The sequence below is a fragment of the Bipolaris sorokiniana genome (assembly GCF_000338995.1).
Source record: "Bipolaris sorokiniana ND90Pr unplaced genomic scaffold COCSAscaffold_5, whole genome shotgun sequence".
Taxonomy (NCBI): Eukaryota; Fungi; Ascomycota; class Dothideomycetes; order Pleosporales; family Pleosporaceae; genus Bipolaris; species Bipolaris sorokiniana.
In genome coordinates, this window is record NW_006911899.1 from 1,143,039 (window position 1) to 1,164,072 (window position 21,034).

At 51.5% G+C, this 21,034-nt stretch overlaps 6 protein-coding genes across 6 annotated transcripts; 3 read left to right on the plus strand and 3 right to left on the minus strand.

Annotated features, from left to right (window-relative positions):
* The first annotated feature begins 2,624 nt into the window (after positions 1 to 2,624).
* Positions 2,625 to 5,779, plus strand: COCSADRAFT_139956 (uncharacterized protein). The gene is made up of 5 exons (XM_007700579.1): positions 2,625 to 3,108; positions 3,166 to 4,115; positions 4,163 to 4,313; positions 4,367 to 4,778; positions 4,835 to 5,779. Exons 1-5 carry the CDS (start codon positions 2,708 to 2,710, stop codon positions 5,480 to 5,482), a joined length of 2,562 nt encoding a protein of 853 aa, XP_007698769.1. The 5' UTR covers positions 2,625 to 2,707; the 3' UTR covers positions 5,483 to 5,779.
* Positions 5,780 to 5,935: 156 nt separating this feature from the next.
* Positions 5,936 to 6,886, plus strand: COCSADRAFT_189451 (uncharacterized protein). The gene is made up of 2 exons (XM_007700580.1): positions 5,936 to 6,139; positions 6,198 to 6,886. Exons 1-2 carry the CDS (start codon positions 5,971 to 5,973, stop codon positions 6,608 to 6,610), a joined length of 582 nt encoding a protein of 193 aa, XP_007698770.1. The 5' UTR covers positions 5,936 to 5,970; the 3' UTR covers positions 6,611 to 6,886.
* A 393-nt stretch (positions 6,887 to 7,279) lies between these two features.
* On the plus strand, positions 7,280 to 8,750 carry COCSADRAFT_114785 (uncharacterized protein). Its single transcript, XM_007700581.1, has one exon. The coding sequence runs from the start codon at positions 7,310 to 7,312 to the stop codon at positions 8,726 to 8,728; it is 1,419 nt and encodes a 472-aa protein (XP_007698771.1). The 5' UTR covers positions 7,280 to 7,309; the 3' UTR covers positions 8,729 to 8,750.
* COCSADRAFT_86468 (uncharacterized protein) lies at positions 8,747 to 10,350 on the minus strand (the record flags this gene model as incomplete). Its single annotated transcript, XM_007700582.1, has 6 exons — positions 8,747 to 8,842; positions 8,903 to 9,236; positions 9,289 to 9,379; positions 9,435 to 9,610; positions 9,665 to 9,969; positions 10,045 to 10,350. The coding sequence occupies 6 exons, from the start codon at positions 10,348 to 10,350 to the stop codon at positions 8,747 to 8,749; spliced, it is 1,308 nt and encodes a 435-aa protein (XP_007698772.1).
* A 1,582-nt stretch (positions 10,351 to 11,932) lies between these two features.
* On the minus strand, positions 11,933 to 15,694 carry COCSADRAFT_170171 (uncharacterized protein; the record flags this gene model as incomplete). The annotated part of the gene is made up of 2 exons (XM_007700583.1): positions 11,933 to 13,939; positions 13,988 to 15,694. The coding sequence occupies 2 exons, from the start codon at positions 15,692 to 15,694 to the stop codon at positions 11,933 to 11,935; spliced, it is 3,714 nt and encodes a 1,237-aa protein (XP_007698773.1).
* Positions 15,695 to 16,458: 764 nt separating this feature from the next.
* On the minus strand, positions 16,459 to 20,839 carry COCSADRAFT_35738 (uncharacterized protein). The gene is made up of 2 exons (XM_007700199.1): positions 20,521 to 20,839; positions 16,459 to 20,469 (listed from the first exon to the last, which is right to left on the minus strand). The coding sequence occupies exons 1-2, from the start codon at positions 20,562 to 20,564 to the stop codon at positions 16,878 to 16,880; spliced, it is 3,636 nt and encodes a 1,211-aa protein (XP_007698389.1). The 5' UTR covers positions 20,565 to 20,839; the 3' UTR covers positions 16,459 to 16,877.
* Between the last annotated feature and the right edge of the window lie 195 nt (positions 20,840 to 21,034).

Here is a 21,034-nt window from a genome sequence, read left to right on the forward strand (position 1 = left end):
TGTGACTTTGACAGGAATGTCGTGCTGCAGGTTGCGCACTGTGATACTGCAGGGGTGTTTTACACTTTGACAATCGGCACATGGGTTAGCGGGTGTTTGTCCAGAGATGGTGAGGTTGCTCCGCAATTGAATGATTACTCGGAATTTTGAGCCGGGGTGGCGCATGCGACTTCATGTGGGGTGCGATGCTTCTTGTCGAGCAGGTGTAGATTGACTAGCTTGATATGAGTGCGCTTCGGGAAGCTGGCAGGATTGTGACAAGTATCTTCCTTCCGTGCTCTTGCTCGTTCCGACGGGAGAAACGCGTCTCGGGTGCCGAGAGAAGTCGACATGTATGGCTGCAATGCCAACAGCATCCGTATTGCCATGACTCCGTTTCATATATATGTACGGACATAAAGTAACATTTGTATTCTCTTTCTATTAGGAATTACTCCGGTGGAACTGTCGAATTTCTTCATTTGAAGCGTTATAGCGGATAGGCGTATTTTGGTAACCTCAAGGCCGGTTTCATTTCGGGTCTGTTGGGCAAACCTGAAGATCACTACTTCTTGTGCAGGCATGTCCTCATGACAAGAGAGTGACGACGAAGAGAAAAGTGTTGGCCATCGACTCCACGATCAGGTGGGTCCCTGGTTTGTCGACATGTTCTCTCGCATGTGCCTAAAAGGGGAAGGGTCCAGACACACAGCTAGAACCCCAGTGGCCAAATCCCACTCCACGGCCTGACCTTGGAACTGAACTTTGTCGGTTACGACCGCTATGGGTTCGGGATGGTAGCGTCAATGACGTGAGGTGTTCAGCCGTCGAGCGCATTCGTATGATCATGATGGTCTTCGCAGGCATTTAGGCCCTGTGGTGATCTGATTGGCTGGATCGTGTCCCGAGATTGCCTAGCCATGATTGATATCTTAAGAATAGATGCAAGGTCTGGCCTGACCTTGACTAGCTATACTAAGTACATGGCGGTGGCGGCGGAGGAGGTGGCGAGGGGGTAATCTGTTCCGTCAGCAAAGTTGCTCTTCGTGATTTGACTTTTGCCAACCAGCGGCGTGGTGATGGTTGGTGCTAGGCCGTGGTGGCTGACTGAGTTCGACGCCGGGCGTGCAGTAAGAGGTAACCATCCACGTGCTACCTAAGGCAACCGCAGCTCGCAGACCGCACACTGTGATAGTAGGAAAGCAAACCACTGCCACCTTCCTCGAATCGGGCAGCAACACAGAAAAAAAAAGCATTTCATCAGCATCGGAAAATAGTGCCCTGCATCTCGGCATCGCAAGCCCTTTTCGCAGCTATCCACGCCCCACAGCTCTATCCAGATGTCTCTACGTCATGTATACCAACGGTGGACTCGGCTGCAGTAGTGTAGCTGAACCAAACGTACCAATTTGGCCGCTGCTGCGCTGCGCAACATTAGTGCACGCTGGGTCGTCCGTGCCCCTGGCCCCCCAGATACCAGCCATGCCATTTACTTACTTCTGCAAAGGGGGGATCTTCGAGCCTGTTAGAGTCCCGAGTAATGCACATGCATTCGGGTAGAGTGTTGCCGAGTCAGATAAACCAGTTTGACAGCGTTGCCAATAAACGACAGACTTCAGGATGCGAATGCGACCTCATGAACCATCAACTGCCACGGCGTCAGCGAAGCGCTAAACAGACGGTTTCTCGAAGTGTTTCTTGGAGTGGAGTAAAGGCTTTAGCCAACCTGGAGCCTCTACCTGTTCCCCTAGCGCAGAAGCAGACACCGGCGGCATTGACAGTTGGCACGGAATGGCACTGCAAGAGGTCCACACGCACATCCCCTGGTCGTTGACTTAGAGTAGTAATTCGGCCAGCGCAGTTAATATTTGAACTTGCACATCTCCACCGCTCCCAGCTAGACCGGAATGCCTGCCGTCTTTTACGATGCTCAGAGACGTCTAGGGCTACGACATATGTACACACCGCATCGGGGTCACGCACAATCGCAGGCGCCATCCAGGTCCAAGATGGTCGCGATCAGGACGCGTCTGCCATGTCCTGTTGAGTGCGGCAGCCCACGAGCGGGATTTGCAAGTGATTGACAGGGAAAACGAGGTGTGCTGCTAGCCGCGTGCAACATGCAGTTTGAGTTTGATGTAAAAGTTCACTTCTATTTGACCAGCTGTTCCAACGGTCCGGATCTGCCAACGTGTTTGCAATACAATGAACGGTCTGAAGAACAACTCACCGTCTCGCTAGAAACTTCGGCTCCCCATGCTGCTGATTGGTAGAATGCCTAGCTTCTCGCAACCCCTGCCTTATTGCTCGGCAGTATTTGACCTCCTCGACGACAATGAATTCTTTGACTTTCCCCAGCAAAGAGTCGATTTGCCGGGACTGCACCGCAAGGAGGGTGCCTTGCATTAGCCCACGCTACCTGACCACGCGGCATCCATCACTTCGAACGATAGTCTACCAATCTTGACCAATCTTTGCTGCATTCGAAGGGTACGTCGGCGGGTCCAGTCCCTGCCAGCACGAGACTAGTTGTCCCGTTGTCTCAAGTCCAAGGGCCCACCCGACGTGTCAGTCTACCCGGTATGTTTACATTACATAGACCCTCCTCTCGTCATGGGTGTGCACCTCTTTCTGTACTGCACGCCCAGCTCTCGATCTGCAGGTCTCAAAAGTTGGCACTTTTCCATTTTCAAAGCTACTGGGCCGCTGCAACCCCTTCGCCATCGCGATGCCCATGTTCAAGAACAAAATCCGATCTGCGCACGGAATGTTCTCCCAAAAGAGATCCTCTGACGCTTCCAGGACCTCAGCCTCAACACCCACTTCTGCCCGAAAAGGGAGTCCTAGCGAGCTGGCCCCAGCTTATGTCGATAGCGTCATGGCCCCCGACGCGGACGCGCTGACCAAAGCCGACGGTAGTGGCGGTGCGTTTAATGAACCACTGGTCCTAGACTTTGCAACCATGCAAGATGGCGCTGAGCCTAATAGAACGAGTGCCCCTCTTTCACCCGTTATTAGTTTGGTCGATCACGGGCATCGAGGAAGTTGGCACTCGGAGGATGATGACTTTGCTCCGGCACCACAAGTAGAGTTTGCAAGACGCGAGATTCATATTCCCTTTCGTACCAGGTACGCTCCCTTCTTGTATCCCATATTTCCTTTTCCTTCTTGCTTATGATTGAATAGTTCGAGCACTCCCCAAGCCCAACAACATCGCGTTGAGCTGCAAAGACGATTGAGTCAAGAACCAACTTCACCCATCTGGCCTTCGACTCCAGAAAGGAACCGGTCGCGTGCTCATAGCTATTCACGTACGCCAGCAGCTACTCCAAAGCGTTCACAGACGCCAAAGAACCCTCAAACACCTAGGAATCCCCAAACACCGGGCAATCCTCAAACGCCTGGTACTAATCGATTGTCTGGATACTTTCCAACACCCCGAGCAATGGATTCCGAGCCACCAAAGATGCGAAGTTCAGTCGATTCGGTAATCTCGTATGAGTCTGCAGCACCTTCCTTTACGACGCAGCAGCTTGGGCCGTTGCAGCAAAAGGGTGGGACGCTGGATGAGGGCGACAGACTTTCTCCCTTGATGGAAGATGACCCGCATTCCTTCGATCTGGTTTCCGCACCACTGGGAGGTGGACGCCCCATCTTCTCACTCGAGACCAGATCCGACCAGCTGTTCTCGAAAGAGCATTTGGAGGCCATCTTCGCCGACACTGCATCCTTGCTTCGATTTACGTCATTTCTTAGCGCCTATCGACCCAAATCAGTCCCTACATTGGTGTACTACCTAGATGCACTGAAAGCGCTACGAGCTATCAACTATGCAAATGCTGTCGCTGAAGCACTAGAACCCATCAATGGCTTGGGTTTTACCGAGACTGAGGCGCGAACCACTGTCAACGCAAGTCTCGAGGAGAAGGCCAAGCAGGCCTTTGATATTCTAGTTCGTGACGATTTGCCAGCATTCATCACGCATGTCTTCGCTCAAGTTGCAAGCTCTAGTATCGCGAAGAGAGTTACTGGCAACCTCCCTCCAATGCTGCGTGAAGCTAGTGAAGGATTAGCAGAGGTTTTCTGCCTTACAGACCCTTCGAGGGCTGACAACCCAATCATATTTGCGTCTGAAGGTCCGTGTATCTGGCATGTAACATGGGCGCCACTAACTGGAGATTAGAATTCCATCGCACAACCCAATATGGCGTAAACTACGCTATTGGCCGCAACTGTCGGTTCCTGCAAGGCCCGAAAACTAACCGTAACAGCGTGGCCCGTTTCGGAGCAGCCGCTCGTGAAGGTAAAGATCATAGTGAAGTCTTTCTGAACTAGTAAGTAGCTCTTGTCGTTTGGATCTGACTGGCTTTTGACTAAAAGTAATCAGCCGTCGTGACGGGTCTCCGTTTATGAACCTTTTGATGACAGCACCTTTGTGTGATTCACGCGGGACCGTCCGTTATTTTATCGGCGCGCAAATCGATGTGACTGGTCTTGTGAAAGAAGGCACCGAACTCGATGCATTCCGCCGCATGGTTGACCAGGAAGAAGGCGTCATCGAAAAGGACGAGCCTAAAGACGAGTTCCAGGCGCTGTGTGAGATGTTCAACAACACTGAGTTGGATACGACACGCAGATTTGGCGGCAACATGCACAGGGAGCATTTGGAGGAAAAGGATGACGCCACCATGCAGCACAAGCCTAGAGTGCTCATTCAAGATCGATCGACTTTTGATCTTGATGGGCCAGAGAAGTCAGTCCCTTCACCTGATGGTCGCCTTACTGGCCCGTACAAACATGTAAGTTTAACATGGTTTCTTGCAAGTGATTTTGGAAAGTCTAACAGACGAATCAGTATCTTATCGTTCGTCCTGCACCGTCTCTACGCATTCTCTTTACATCTCCTTCACTTCGCGTCCCTGGAATACTTCAATCTCGTTTCCTTGACCGGATTGGTGGCAGTAAGCGTGTTCGTGCTTCCCTCGGTGGCGCGCTCGCAGATGGCTCGCGCGGCGTCACCGCGAAGATCCGCTGGTTACCACACCCAGTCGAGGATCTGGAAGATGCAACGGATGAGGGTCGGCCTCGCTGGATTCACTGCACTCCTCTCCTCGGCCAGAATGGATCTGTAGGCGTGTGGATGGTAGTGCTTGTCGACGAGAAGGATCAGGCGTATTCAAATCGTCGTTTCCGTCAGGCACCGCCAATTCCCTCGGACATCCGTAGCAATTCTCTTGCTGCCTATATACAACCACGCGCCAATACACGACTCAGCGACTATTCTGAAGAAAACATCTACCCCTCCCGTGTAGGTTCACCTTTCGGAAATGGTCGTGCCAACGGTGTAGCTCGTGTTTCCGCTATGGATAACCTACGTGGACCAACGAGCCCTCACAGAGCGCAAAGCCCACTGAGTTATGAGCAGCGTGCGATGCGCTCAGGAGCATCGTCCGTCAAGGACTACGCCAATGGTGCAGCCAGTGTCGACTCGTTCCGCATTTAATGGGGTTAACTCTATCATTTTTGAGAGGAAAACACAGCAACACAAATCGCACATGCTAGGGCACACTGGAAACAACAGCAGCGCGAGACAGAATTGATGAAATTGAACTTGGAATACGCATAGAGAACGGGGGGGATACTTGAATTTGCATTGAGCGCGCATGGAGGTATTGAATGTTTTGGAAGCCATTTACGAGAGTGTTGTTGTTGTTGTTGTTGTTGTTGTTGTTAATCTGCCGGATACCCTTTTTTCCTTTGTAGAATAATTTGAGCGTTCAGTTGACGAATTGTCTCTTTGCATGTCTACGCTCAACAGTGTTCTGTTTGATGTGCTTCGAGGTGCTCCTGCGCGAAGCATGCAAGGGAGGGATGCGTGCATGCATGAAGTCTAAGCGAGGCTTCCCCGCGGGAGTGCCGTTTGTCCCTCCAAACAATCCGTCCTATCTCTCACTTCCCCACCTACTCACCACATTCATCTAGTACAGCACAATGTCGACCATACGGCCAATGCGGCCAGACGACTTGCTGCGCATATCCTCAACGAATCTTGATCATCTGACAGAAACATATAATATTGGGTTTTACCTCGAGTACCTGACCAGATGGCCCGAGTTGTGTCAGATTATCGAAGGCATGGATGGTCAGATTGAGGGATATAGTACGTTTTACGAATTACAACATGTGTACGAATATGAATTGACCAAGAAATCAAACAGTCCTAGGCAAACTCGAATCGTCACCTTTCGCACCCCCAATAAGCCCCTACAAGCCCTCAACCACGGGTGTCGAATACCCCAACTACCTTCCATGGCACGGCCACATCACCGCCCTGACTGTCGCCCCCAGTGCCCGACGCCTTGGCCACGCAACTGCCCTCTCGTCTGCGCTCGAGCGCTCCTCTGACGCTGCTGACGCATGGTTTGTCGATTTGTTCGTGCGCGCGTCGAATGAAATTGCAAAAGAACTGTATCGCAAGATGGGCTATAGTGTTTATCGTGTGGTCAAGGCGTACTACAATGATGGCGAGGATGCACTGGATATGCGCAAGAGTTGTAGTCGGGATAAGAATCGGGAGTGTGTGAGGGCTGATGGTGAAAAGTGGGAGGTTGAGGCTGATGATGTGTGGTGAGGTGATGCATGGCTTTCGTTACGAAAATCCAAGGACAAAGGACGGACACGAGGAAGGCGGGGATGTGGGCTTGGAAAAGATGAGACATTGATACCCGGATTGGATGAGGGACTTGAATATATCCGTGGACGAGTAATCGTCTTGACTTGGGAGATCCATGGCGAATATTGCTATTAACGATGCCTTGCAATTACTGATAGAAGACAAGATGATGAAATGAAAATGATTGATGAGCTTACAATCTATGCGCAGACTTTGGCTGTATGTGCAACGACGATATTAATTGGGCCTCAGTCAGAGTTATGCATTTTGTACAGTGGAGTACTAAGTGAGACAAGAGTGGTGAGAGCATAAGGCAGAAATGTTTTAGGCAGGTTTGTGAGTAGGCAAGAGGCTTGCTGCATAGTTCTCGCTCTGTTCGTTGCTTCACATGTGTCAGTTCATTCATATTCACCGCTCGGAGATTCCTGTGACACTAAACTTGTTTAGGACTCATAGTTCTTGCTTCACGCTCATTCCCGAGACCACTGTTGTCAAGGGCTATTCTCTTACTTTGAGCTTGCCTCTGCAATGCTAGTTATAGTCGCAGGCCTCAACCAGAGTTCAAGCAACACCCAAGAGATCCGAGGTCACCGGGATCTCATTATGAACAGATCAAACTATCCCCGACGACCAAGACCGCTTGCACACCACACCGATATGAGATTCAACATCAACGTCAACTTCATGTCCAACGACTGGCAAGTTAGCCCAAGCGAAAGCCACTCATTCCTTCAGGATGTTCGTACAGCCGTACTCAAGTACAGAACAACGTCAGCTACCCGCTTCAGCGTCCCAATTGAAGTTGCCCAATCTCAATCACAGCAACTTGAACGATTAGAGAAGCTTCACTGCAACTTTGCTTTATGGGTCGGCTTCTACAACTTCAGTAACAGACCCATATTCGCTGCCTGTCGTTTTCAGAGCAGGAAACGGAAAGGTGGCCGTCGTTTTACCGACGAAATTGAGGTATATACGAAGAAGATAGGCAGACACATACCTTTAGAAAGATTCTTGGAGAAGATGTTTCCTACCTTCAGCGACATACCAGTCGGCGATGAAGTCATGTTCCAGTGGTGGAAGATGAATGGCAAAACCTTTAATTGGTCTGGTCTACCTACCGAGCTCCACGAGCGCATCATATACTTCTGCATGCACCAATCGCAGCCTCGTGCTCTGTACAGAAGAGCCATCAAAGGTGCACCGGAAGTCACGAGCCAGTTTGGAGAATGGTCAGCCATGCTCGGCGTGTCCCACCAAGTCCGCGCGATATGCCTGCGCATGTGTTTCGTCGGCAGCAGTGACCTGCAGTATGGGAAAGGACTGTGCATAGACGTCAAAGGCCACCGCGCCTTCAAAGACTGCATGCGGCGCTTAGGAAAATGCTTCCAGATGCTGGAGCCGGGGCATCTCGCGTCGACCGACGAAACCTGGCTACTTGCAGAGATGTACAACCACTATCCTCGCATCTACCCACACTTATCCCGATACGCCACACTGCGCCACGCGATCCGTAAGATCAACCTGCAGCTGTCTTTCCTCGACTCGATGCACTTCTTCAAGGTCACGACTGGTTCGTTTGCACAGTATTTCCAGCGGTTTCGGCTTGATTACAACATCTTTGGCCAGCTGCCCTGTTTGAATGAGATTCTCATCCAGTTGCCTGATGCGAGGGGGTATCTAGCTGATGGACCGCGCCAGCAGGGTCCTCAAATGTTTTATGGGGAGCCGTTCAGTTGCCCGAGGATACTGCATCGGCTTATATACGAAAGAGCTGCAGAGGTGTTGGCTACGTACGAGAATGTCAACATGTTTGGATTTATGGATGAGGCGGAGAAGAAGAGCTTTCATAAGTTGAGGAGTGAGGCGAGGGAGAAGATGAAATTCACTGCGGAAGAACTTGAGGAGTTGTACAAAGAGGACGGGGGCGGTGTTGAGCTTGAGAAAAGACTCATTCCTGGTGTACAAGAGGAGGTGGTAGAAGAGCCTGAGTGGCCCATGATACAAGATGCCTTTTGGCCACCAAAGTGTCGGTGCGAGGTCAGGTGCAGAAAGGTCTTGTACCCAGACACGATCTGAGGTTTTGAGTATTGAGCACTAGGATATCTCCATTTCCCGTCTCCTGCGTGAGTCCTTGCCGTGCAGCGTGCGGCTGCCGAGCATAAATATGGATCCGACAATGAGTGCAGTTCCCTATTGTATATTAGCTACTGCATCACTACTGTGTCTCATTCAGATTAGGAATATATCTACCGAAAACAGTATCAACCACCGATACCCCTCCCTAACATGCTCGTCTACGATAAGTGCTCCGCCGATCGGTGTCCCGATCAGACTTGAGATGGTGATGACGCTGTAGAAAGCCCCGGTCCTCGCGCCGAACTTGTCGTCTGGAGTAATCTGTCCGATGATCGATGTTGGGAGTGTATTTACATTGCTGGAAAAGAAGGCGTATGCGCAGACGAAGAAGATTAGCGTGGTGAGGTTGGTGCTTAGGAGCCAGAGGAAGAGACAGAGGCAGCCTGAAAGGAATGTGACGGGCCAGAGGAGATTGAATCGGCCTATGCGATCGCCTAGGAGACCTCCTCTGTACAGAGTTTAGAAAGGATGTCTGGTACGGGGTAGTACGTTGGACTTACAATGTTGCACCGAGCATGCTGGAGCCGTTCATCATACAAAGGAAGTATTTGCTGACGTTGTTCCCGGGGTGTATGTTATCAGCGTACGTTTCTGAGATACATATTTAGCAGCATGAAGGCATGTATTTTAGGGCAGAACTACTCACTGACATAATAGGCCGGAAGCCAGAGACCCAGGATAGCAAACCACGTCCCCACGCAAAGAACTGCATATTGAGGATCCATGAATCCACCAAAGTCTACACGAAAAGTGTGGTCCTTGCAGGTGGAGCTTCGAATAGGCTTGCTCGTGCATATGCATAGTGCAATCGAGTAGCAAACACTACTCCACGTCAGTCTTCTTTCTCTTAAGTAGCAGACCAGTCTTGCCACCTACACAACCTTCACAGCCGCCAAACGCAGCGCACCGCCAAACCCCCATCTCGGTATCACCTGCCCCAGCATAACAGGGAACCCGATCCCCCCCATCGCCGACCCCATCGACACAACCCCCAACGCTAGCCCCCTCCTCTCCTTAAAATGCTGGCCTACAACTGTAAGTGCGGGCTGCACCCCAAACGAAATCGACACACCCATTAGGAAACCTTGCGTCAGAAATACGAGCCAGAACTGTCCCGGTTCAACAAACGATAGCATAAGTAACGATACTGTAGTGCCGAATCCCGAGCTTAGAAGTAAATACTGTATTCTTCTCACTTAGCCTCTTCCCTCCTTATCAAAGGAAAAAGAGGCGAGGAGGGATATGGATGGACGTACCTTGATACCAAACCGATCACACAGCGCCCCCGACAGCGCCCCCATCGCGTTCGTCAGTCCCATCTGCAGAGTCCCTACAAACGCAATGCTCGAACTCGCACTTGAAGGCAGGAATTCGCGCGAGTAGTAGTCTTGGAAGAAGCCGAAGCTGCTCATAAGGCCAAAAGAGGCGTAGAAGATGAGGGTGGAGCCAAAGACTGTAAGGTAGCTTTTGAGAGGTGCTGGTTCTGCAGGTTTTTCTGATGGGGAGATGGAGGTCGAGGTTGGGCTGCTGGGAGGGTGGTTGAGGGTGGGGTTTGAGGACATGGTGGTGGAAAGAGGGAGTTGGGTATGGGGGATTGTGATGTGCATAGGGAGAGAGTCAGACACGTGTAGATATACTGCGCATGTTTGTATTGTCCATGTCGTCAGTGTGTTGCGGTATGCCCCGGTGGTGACATGGCGGTACAACGATCTCTTTCTTACAATTTCTCGCTATTGGCAGGCTGATCAGAAGGGAAAGTCGGGAGGGAAGGGGAGGTCGGGCTGATGCTTTTCCTATTCCCTGCTCCGTTGATTGTGTCACGCATATGGAGACCTTGAGCGCGGATGATGGGTAAGTTGGAAGCGGAGCGTATGTGGGCTAGGAGGAAGTTGGAAATATTAGACGAAGAGATGAAGGGCATGATGCTGTATGATGTGTTGCGATTGGCATGCTAAACGGACATCCATCCTGTTTCGAACCTCTGGTTCTCGAAGTGTACTTTCCGCCGATGAAGCCGCGCGGGGGAAGCTGGATACGTGCAGCGCGGATGTATGCGGGGACTCTTTGTATTGAAGCTGTCATTTCTTTTTTGACGGCTCGTTAGATTTGACAGTTGTCGTGATACCGGGCGATGTTACGTGTGACGCGAGCAGATGGTCGGTGCGGGATTGGCTGGGGACGGGTTGGAGTGATTGGGTGGTGGATTGTGACACGTTGGTTGGATTGCTGGTATGTTACTCATGAGACGGGATTAGTCAATGTGCGGTTTTGTAGATGGGGTTCTAGACGTATTGGATTGTTGAAAGGAAAGGGTCTTCTCGTATGCGAGATTGTACACGATATTTGGAATTGTCAAGCGGTCGATATCTGTTGTCATTTGGACGTTGGCATGAATCCGAATCGGCATCAGTAAGACCCCAATGCCCAATTCCAAAGTCTCTTTTGTCAGCATTGACTTCTCTAATATCATGATGATTTGATCGAGAGCCTCCTATGCATCTCATCACGCTAGCATATCATTGTCCGCAAACATTGTAGTCCCATTTTTGTTATGAAGTTGGAATTATTGCCGCTCGAGATGCACACCTAATCAGAGCTAAAACAATTAGCTGTCGTAGCAAGGGGTAACCAGAGAACCAAGTACTCAAAGCAACATGCCACTCTTTTCGGCACTGTTCGCGGTATATCCGTATGATATTTGGGTCTGGTTAGCCCACGACGTACAGCTAATATATTGAGAGTATCGAGCTGCACCCGCCAATATAAGCGCATTAATGCAATTACCTAAGAGATACACCCCAGGCTCCTGGTGTTAGAGTAAGATCAGAAGACCGAAATGTAAATGAGACATTGTAATAAGGGCGACATAGAAAACAAGATTCTAGAAACGATAAACAGAGAACAAGAGCAAAGATTATACACGAGAACCTAAGGAATGAAAATTGTGGTATCAGGATAGACAGACTCGCGCAACTCGGAAAGGAAATAACATGCGATGTGTAAAATTACATGATAAATAGTGAAGGCATAACGTCGCATACAGTCACGTAGTTGTCAGACATAAAAGGAAAACGGAAAGCGTACAATGTGGCGTATATAAAACCGAGAAGATGGCAAGAAAGAGACAAGAAGTGAATAGACTTCTCAATCTCCCTCCCACATCGGCGGCGTCCATTCCTGGCCAGGATAACTAGTAGCCTTCATAACGGGCTCGTCGTCAAGAGCAGGTAATTCGAATACCTGTCTATGCTGGCTGCTGGTTCGCCCCCAATTGCTGCCTCCACTATTAAAGCTATCGCCGATACTGCGTAAGCTACCAACTTGACCGCCGCTAGAGACGCTGCGTTCGAGCTCTCTGGCTCGTGCCCTTGCTGCTTCGCGCTGCTGCCTTTCGCGCGCAATGGCCTCGCGGCGCTCTCGTTCGCGCTGCACACGCTCCATGTGCTGGATGTTTTCTTGTTGGAGGAGCTGCCGACGCAACGATTCGGCGCCCATGTCTGATAATGTGCGTTGGGGAGATGCAGCCATTGAAGCTGGCTGGGGATGTTGCAGCATTCCGATGGATGGCTGTCGTGGTCGGGACTCTGGTCTTTGGCTGCGGTGTTCTCCGTCTACGTTTGTATTGATGTTGGGTGGTCGAACCGCATCGGGGCGACTCTTATCCATGCCTTCGTTGGGGACACCAATTCCATCGTATGATGGTGGTGCCTCGTCGGGTATTTGCGCGTCGTATTCTGATGATCTGTTCACTGGCGCCTGATACACGTCTTCTTTTGGAGAGGGGTTTTGATGATATTGCTGTTCATCATTCTGATACATCTGCCCATCAGGGAAAGCAGGTCTTGTTGGTGAGTAAGGTAAGTTGGGAGGTGGATTCACTGTGCCAGTGGGTCTTGTCGAATTGCGTGACTCAGGTAGGGGGTATGCTGCGGGTTGTGGAGACGGCTCAGAACGTGCCGGGACTTGCTGCTCGTAGGCTGGATGGCGACGAGTTGGCAAAGGCTGTTCGTAATGAGGCGACTCAGAATGCGGAGCTCCATAGGGCTGTGGAGAGCCTGAAGGTAAAAGCTCACGAAATCCGCCTCCTTGCGCATGTTCATGTGGAATTGTGTTTGTAGGCGTTGTGTGCTGGGGAGTATGTGGCGAAGGTGTTCCGGCAGCTCGTTCAGCTTGTTGCTGCTGCTGAGCGTTGAAAAGAGCCTGCATGTACTGTCCCTGACGTGCTCGGACAATCTCTTGTTCAGTAGCTCCGGCCGGAAAATTGAGATGCCAGGGACGGTCTTGCTGAGACACCTCTGAGATACTGCCCATCCTTGGCTTGTGGGTTCGCTGAGCGCCATGGTGAGGTGGATAGCTGTACAAGGAAGCTGAGCGCGATATCGGTGATACCACATGCATGTTGCTGTCATCTGAGTGTGACCGGCTACTCGGATACATTTGGGATTGCGCGGATATTTGTGGAGAAATGGGTAGCATCCATGAATCTGCAAACTGCGTCTCTGGATGATTTGCATGCACTGCCTGAACATGTTGAGGTGGATACATAGGTTGATCCTGTCGGTCTGAGTGAGCTATGTAAGCTCCAGATACATGACCGTACGCAGCAGGTATCGGAGTTGCTTCGTAGCTGGGTTCTGTTGAGGCAGCATTCTGTGGAATGTAGCTCTGGACCGATCTTGGCGCGCTGTTTTGCCCCGGCCAGGGGAAATGTACTTCTTGGCCTGGTAATGGACGGGATAATTGTAGTTGCTGTTGCTGCTGCTCATGGTAAGGATCTCTATAATCGCCTTGCCTATACGCAGCCTGCTCCCTCTGACGCTGTATTTGCAGTTGCTCGTACTGTTGTCGTGCAGCCACAGTTGCGACATAGGCCCCTCGATTGTCCTCGGTTTGCTCACCATTAGGCCAGTAGTATTCTCCGTGCGGAGGATTAGGAAGTTCTTGACGCAAGCGGTCGAACAACGGGCCGTGATTGTGCATTAGGGAACTGTTGCGTACTGGACGTATGTTAGCCTGTGGTGAGTGCTGACCGATTTGCTGAGCCTGATGCTCTTCTGCCAATTGCTTCGTTCGGAGAAACGCAGAGGGCTCTTCTGGACGGGTATCGGATATCGACGGTCTGGGGGACTCCGTCTGTTGGGAGGGTTTAACCTGAATTGGTTTGTAAACTTCCTTTACAGGATCCCATTCACGACGGACCTGAGTTTTTGCAGAGTCTCCTTTGGCCTTTTGCGCTTTCTTGTCCTCTTTCGACGACGAAAGTTTGAACTTTGTGACCATGCCATCAACGCTTGGGCCATCCTTACCAAAAATCGCACCTAGCCCCGAATTGCGCTTCGGCTTGGCGCCACTTGCAACGTCTGGTTGATTCGACTGGCTAGAGTGGTTAGGTACATTGGCTGTCGATTGCTGATAAGGGATGCTATAGAAGGCTGCGGGATTCTTCTGTTTCTTTAGGTCAAAGAGTGATGATTTCTGGCTGGCCTGTAACTGCTGATGCACGCTTGGACGCTTGACTGACGAAGCCGGTTTTAGGCGCCCTGACCCTTCTGAGTTCAAGTTTGAATCAACCGAAATGTTTTCCATATTTTGCCGTTGCTGTGAAGAAGCCTGGCCATTTCCGCCAAATTTCCTGAACATTGACGAAATTTTGGCTTTGGAAGAAAGCTTCTCATGTGGTTTCGATGTTTCGTAGACAGACGACTGCGCTGAGTTGGTGGATTTTCGCTTTTCCATATCCTGACGAGACGTGCGATCTGTTTGCTGTTGCTCTTGCCCCAGGTCTTGGGATTGGGAACTAGGGGCTTCACTTTGTTGTGGTGGAAAATCTGGTACGATCTGAGTAATTGGCGAAACTCTTTTGGCCCGGGGTTGATGCAAAGCGAGGTTCGCGATGTGAGTAGTCTGAGGTTGTTGGTCATGTGCACCTGGTGTTTCTGGTAGTCTTTCTTGAGAATTTACCTCGCCAGAGACATGAGTCGGGTCAATATATGCGTGCTTCGCTGGTCGTGTAGGATCCAGTGGTTGGGCAGTCCGCAAGACATTTTTTGGTGGAGGTGCGTCAGGAGTAGGGGGTGATTGGACAGAATTCCACGATGTGTCCAAAGGTTCTGCTGGAAGTTCAGAGTACGCCGCACCTCCTTGCGATAAGTGATGCTGCTCAGCATGGTTTCTACGTTGCCTGAATGCCCGACGTACTCTTATATCGTCTGGAGACGCAGACTGATTGATTTGATCTTGGGGCTTTCCATCTTGGTCCGCAGGTCCAGCAATGAAGCTCATTGGTCGATCTGTGCTGTATCTTTGCTGCCCACCATCTTGGGATTCACGTGTTGCCTGAACATTGGCAGTCGCAGGCTTGGTTGGCGAGTGTTGTGGTTCTGGACTGGGTACCCTTGCCTCTGAAACTCGCAACGGCTGGCCCATTTCGTCGCGCAAGTCTTTTACAATCCCATTATAATCCGCGTAAAGATCCAAATCATTGCCTTGGCCATCCGGGGTGCGGATGTCATGTGATGGGGGACTCTGCCTTGGAACCTGGGCCGGGGCTCTTGACTGCTTGGTAGACAATTGAGGTTGCATCCTGCGGACAGCAGATGGGTTTGATTTTCCAGGAATATTTCGGGAATAAGAGGCGCTGCCTTCTTCGGAGACCATGGCAGATATCTGCGATAGGAGAGAACCACCAGTCTTTGCTGGAAGGGCCATGGCAGAGTGGGGCGCGGGCAACTCGTAGGCTTGGTATTTTGATTTGGGGATGTTGTTTTTAAGATGCGCAAGTCCATCCGGTGTTGCGCTTTGTGAATCGTCGTCACGCCATGTTGCGGCCTTTGCCGTCTCGGGTTGACTTGGAACCATGCGCGGAGCCTGGGCGAGAGGCGTAGCTAGATGACTCTCATTATTCATCGCGCCCAGCTCAGTGGCATCGGACGGCGACGGAGCAGCAGGACGACGGTGGTGTCATGGTGAAGCGGGTGGATTAGTATGTAGTCTCTTGCATGGCGTGAAGAGGCGACACGGGAGTACAGCGCGTCTGCGAGGTGTCAGCTTAGACCCCCGCCAGGTTGGGGCTTAGCGGAGCTTCCCCATGTATTCGTGTTGCCCCGAGCTGCGGGCCTGAGGCTGTACGTAGCAGTAATCTCCCCAGTGGCTTTTGAGTCAGGCCCAGCTGTCTTCTAGACGCGTACTGTTGATGAAAATTTGTTGGTACTGGTGCATTACTTGCTTTCGTTAGCCCCCAGCTGGACTTGGCGAACCATAAAATGGTCTGAGGGCGCGTCGTGCACCTCACTCTGATGGTCGTCATCATCCTTGGCTCCAGAACGCCGCTCGGCTCCCGCAATCTCCATGCCTCTGAGATAGTACATCGCTACCGGTAATTTACGTCCCGCAATTCTACCCTCTGGACGCTCGCTGCTTGCAAAACCTGCGCTACCATCGTGAAGGTCTGCCGACAATCGTTGGTCTGTGTTATCAATTCTACCGATTACCCAACTAGAGCCGTCGAAATAGGTCTGGCACCATCGGCCTTTCATCTCGTATTCGGCGCAAGTCGTGTCGAGATGCGATCTATTCACAAAGGACTTTGTCAATCGTGACTGGCATACTCAGCGAGATAAAATGGAGCTCAAATCATGTCCTTCCTGCATGTACGCGCTGGGAGTGGATCATGGTTCTATGTCGGCGGTTGATCATCATCACTATTATCGATGTCCTTGGTTGCAAGTCTGTTAGCAAGCCCAAACTAATATCTATCGGTGTAGAGGGGTCGGACTCAGCGGTTGCAACAAATGGCTGGAAATTGAGTGGCACTTCTGCGAAAGATGGAGTCTCCTTCATAACAACTGGAGGTGCCAGGTCCGGACTTGGAGATTACATTGAGATAGATACGGAGATTACATTGAGATAGATACGGAGATATAGAAGAGGCTACCAGTCATAGAGTGAAAAATATATATATCAAAGCACCCAAAAGGTCAAAACGCCATATTGAAGTACAGGCGAACAGGTCCAGTTGCCTCTCACAGCTTCTTAGTCGAACAAGACAATCCCTGGTAGTAGTCGCGGCATATGCCATAAAGGAGAGAAATCACTTCTCTGCCTTTTCACGCCCGAAGCGACTCTTGCCTTTGGCAAAAAAGCCCTTGGCACTTGTCATACCCTTCCCACCCAGTACGTTGGCAGTATGCAGCAGATCTTTGCCCTTGAGCTGCACTTGCTGGTTCACAATGCGTCCACCAAAACTAGACCCAGAAGGTGCGTTGGCAGTTGGAGAGCTAGTATTGGTAGGAGCGGCCGCACTGGCATTGTTATGCTGTTCAGCAGTTGACTCATGGCTACTTGACCCACCCAGTTTCCCGAACAAAAGCGAGCCAGTATGTCTGTGACGAATAGAGCCCGTAGGCGCTCGTTGCACTGGAAATGTCTGCGTTGCCAACTCGGGCTTTGCATCCAAAGTTGCTGTCAGCCAATCATTTAACCCATGGTCTACACTCGCCCAATATTCCCGGGTCTTGTTGTACGTATCGATTCGTTCCGTTGCTGAGTTGAGTGTTGCGATCTCTCGAGCGCCTAAGGGCTTGTCTGTGGCTGGCAACTTGGTAGAAGATTCTTGCGCTGCGGACGCTACAGGCGCTGCAGCAGGAGTCTGGACTTCTTCATGGCGGGCTTCAATGGCGGGTTGTGATTCTGCAGGCTCCGGCGTTGTGGCCTTTTCAGCCAATTTGGGTTCTTCAGACACCGCAGGAGGCGGATCGTGTTCGGCAGTAAAGCGTGGAGGAAGATCGACAGCTTCGGGGTTTTCTTCCGTATTCACAACATGAAGACCCGGTGAACGCGTAGCCTCCCGAGCGGGGCTGGCTATAGACTGCGTAGGGTCTAAAAGAGGAGAAGGTTCAGTCGGCTTTTCGCCATCGGCGACAGGATCAGGCTTGGTAACAGTCGAAGTATGACCAGTGTGCACAGTAATACCAGGGGGAGCCTCAGGTGATGACTGATGTTCCTGTTCTACAGCTCGCTCTCCAGCGAATGTAGGCTTTTCAGGCTCATGTGAGGCTGTTGCAGGCTCTGCTGGGGGAGTTTCCTTTCCTGATTCAACTGGCGTTTGCATCAACGAACCGCTCGCTTCCCAACTGAACCTCTTGATGACAGGTTTTGTGGGGTCTTCAGATTGAGGGAGAAACATAACAGTCGCTGCTTGCGGTGGGTCTTTGGCTTTGGTCTCGCTGTTTTGAGAAGACCGACGAGAAACACGGTCCTCTTCAGCCCAGTAGCTCTTGTACTCGTCAGGTAGGATCGAGCTGGCACGATTTGTACCCGGACTGTGTTGTTGCAGTGGAGTTAAACTTGGTTCATCCGCTGGTGAGTCTGGGATATTGAGAGGACCCAAACTAGCAACAATTTCTTTTCGCAAACGATCGCTCTCTTGGTCTTCGGCAGAAGGCTCGGTGCTAAGTTTTTGATCAAAACTTGGGCGAGTCAAAGGGTCCTCCACAGACGGCAAGGGGCTTTCTTTCAAAGGAGGCGATGGTGGAAACTCGGGTTTTGGAGTGTCCTTTGCAGGAGGTGTGGGTGGTGTGCTTGAATTAGATGTTATCGTGCGATCAAGCTGCAACGGCCTAGGTAGATAGATGTTGCCATGATCAACAGATGCCTTCTTTTCCTTCGGATTTTCCGATAAGTTTTCATCGATCCCAATAGTCGTACGGATAGATTCAACCATTGCAGCTCCGGCATTTCGAAGAGCGGCCATTGGGTCGGAGTTGTCTGCCTCCGTTGAAGGAACTTCAGAAACTGATTGCTTAGCAGTTGTAGGTGTCAAGTCAAGACTTTCAGAGGAAATTTGGTTTTTCTCCACATTGCCTAACCCCCGATCTTGCTCCCCATGTTCTGAAGGGGTCATGGCAGTGGTCGTGTATGATTCCCATTGGCCAGGTAGGTGAGGACGGAACTCTTTGACCGGACTGCTGGGTTTTGATGGACTAGCTTTTGTTGGAGACGCTGCACGCGAATTGTCACGGCTTCGCTCCCATGACTGAACGCTATTTCTTGAAAGATTCGACTGTGTTGACCCGCGTCTTGAAGAAGCTACATCGCCAAACTTGCCGGCCAGTGCCTGCACACGGCCTTTGCTTGGTGATTCTGAACGGTCGCGTGGTAAAACATCTTCGATAGGGGATTGTGCATTGTGAGACTCCAAGAACATGTTCTGGGACTGACGCTGCGCGGCTCCTAGATCCAGAATCCCACTGCTTGGGCGGCTGTTAGTTGAGGTAGCGAGATCCGCTTCGCGATTAGCATATGCAGAAGATGGCCCCTTTAGCCCGCCATCCATGCCCTCAGAACTTGAGTCGTCTTCAGTCAAAAAAAGGGCGGATTTTGGTCTTGGCACGTCTCTGCTGGCTGCTAGCACAGGCGAACGAGCGGGGCTGTCACCGCGTGTCGGCGTAGCAAGACCACTGCGAGGGGTAGAAGAGCTTGAAATGTTTCGGGAGTGACTTGGAGATGGCTTCTGTGGAACGTGGTGCAGCGAGTCAACATTGTTCGCTGGCGTTGGCTGGGTGACGGGTGTTGTGACTTCACCAGGCTCCTCCTTAATCACGGGTGTATTTCCTTCTGCTTGATTGCGGATCTTTAACCCTGAAGTGGCAGAGCTAGGGACGCGGCTCATGATTGGACTAATACCAGACGTGCTTCCAGTATTGCTTCTTAGAAGGTCTGAGCTCGTGTCGTTTGTCGTTGGTGTTGGCGGAACCGAGCGCTGGTCATCTGTACGAGTGAATGCCTGATCGACAACAGAGCGTAGACCCTGATCGTCCGATGGTGAGTTGGCGGAGTGTTCCTGCTGGGAAGGGTTGGGGCCAGACTGGATGATCTTGGGATCGAAGTCTGGTAGATACTCGCTCTTGCGCTCGGCGACTGTTTCCATGGGCTGCAGGGATTTTCCACCCTCGTGAGCGAGCCCTGCATCATCCTGTGCTGCGGATGAAAGAGAGTCTAGGCTGGGTCGTGATGATTCTAGCGACCGATGCTCCTGATCTTCTTGGTGGCGCTTGTATATGTCTGCTGGTCTGATAAAAGGCAGCGGCTTATCAGATGCACTGCCGGTGCGAGGCCGTGGGGAAATAGCTATCGGCGAACTTGCCTGACCTATACTGCTTTTGCGCGGAGGGAACTGGGACTGTGACGGGGGAGTGAAATCGGCAGGCACCTGCGACATACGTGTCTGCAATGGTGGAGGCACTGCAGAGGGACTGAAATCACCCCTGCCTCCCATATCATAGCCTGGGCCAAAGGCATTACTATCTGGCAGCCCCTGGGGTTCTCTATGTGACTGGGCATGAGCATGTTGAGGCTGAGGAATGGTCGATGAGAATGCGCGCTGTTCCTCTCCACGCTCAAACGAATTCCTGCGGGCTTTTGGTAGTGGTGCTTGGAGGGAGGGGTCGGTGAAGCTTCGCGAGGGTTGCTCTGTACGCTGGGCATAGTATCGCTGCGCGGGAGGTTGGGCATCTTGGGGTTCCTGGTTCACGCAGTATTCGTCATACTCATCGTAGTCGCCCCAGTCGTCGCCGTCATAGGCATTCTTCTTGGCCTGCACCCATTTCTTTGTTTTGGAGCGATTGACATTGGTCTTGAAGGACACAGACTGGCCGGCAGAGAAGGGTGAGGCGCTGCGATCGCTACTTTGAGTCAGTCTCATTGGAGGGATTGCGAGGAGGAGCAAGACCTACAGCGGCGACCTGGCTTCCTCCTGGAAGCGAAATGGTCCAGCCATGGTGGTGGACAGTCAAGTTGCGTGGATCGGTTCTGCACAGCACAATATAGGGTAGGGCTCCACCGGGGGCTAAGCCCAAAGCCAGCTATGTCCTACAGCGCATACAATGGTAAGAGGAGACTGGGCGACTATCTGCAAAGATGGACTGTCCAACAAGAGAGCTGTCTGTTCACCGCGCGAGTGCAGGTTTGGGTGAGTAAGGGCTGGGACGTAGGGAGAGTAGCTACAGCAATGGTAGGTTGCGAGAGAGGGGACTGTGGATGGCGCCGACCGAGCTTCCGGGAATGATACGTACGTCACCTGGTGCGCACGACCAAGGTTCAATCTCACTAAACACGACAAATCGGCCCAAACGCTAATGGCAGGGAGTTGCAATAGGGGGCAAGGATAAGCATAAGAAAGTCGAGGAGCGAGACATTTATTTGCTCGGCCTGCCAATTCTCTCGCACGACTTCAGGGTGATGCAGCGG

Bases quoted from the DNA above. Each gene is read 5' to 3' on its own strand.
- COCSADRAFT_139956 (XM_007700579.1), top strand. From the start codon at position 2,708: ATGCCCATGTTCAAGAACAAAATCCGATCTGCGCACGGAATGTTCTCC. The intron at 3,109-3,165 runs GTACGCTCCCTT...ATGATTGAATAG, and splicing joins CATATTCCCTTTCGTACCAG to TTCGAGCACTCCCCAAGCCC. The intron at 4,314-4,366 runs GTAAGTAGCTCT...AAAAGTAATCAG, and splicing joins AGTGAAGTCTTTCTGAACTA to CCGTCGTGACGGGTCTCCGT.
- COCSADRAFT_189451 (XM_007700580.1), top strand. From the start codon at position 5,971: ATGTCGACCATACGGCCAATGCGGCCAGACGACTTGCTGCGCATATCC. The intron at 6,140-6,197 runs GTACGTTTTACG...GAAATCAAACAG, and splicing joins TGGTCAGATTGAGGGATATA to TCCTAGGCAAACTCGAATCG.
- COCSADRAFT_114785 (XM_007700581.1), top strand. From the start codon at position 7,310: ATGAGATTCAACATCAACGTCAACTTCATGTCCAACGACTGGCAAGTT.
- COCSADRAFT_35738 (XM_007700199.1), bottom strand. From the start codon at position 20,564: ATGGCTGGACCATTTCGCTTCCAGGAGGAAGCCAGGTCGCCGCT. The intron at 20,470-20,520 runs GTAGGTCTTGCT...GACTCAAAGTAG, and splicing joins GAGGAAGCCAGGTCGCCGCT to CGATCGCAGCGCCTCACCCT.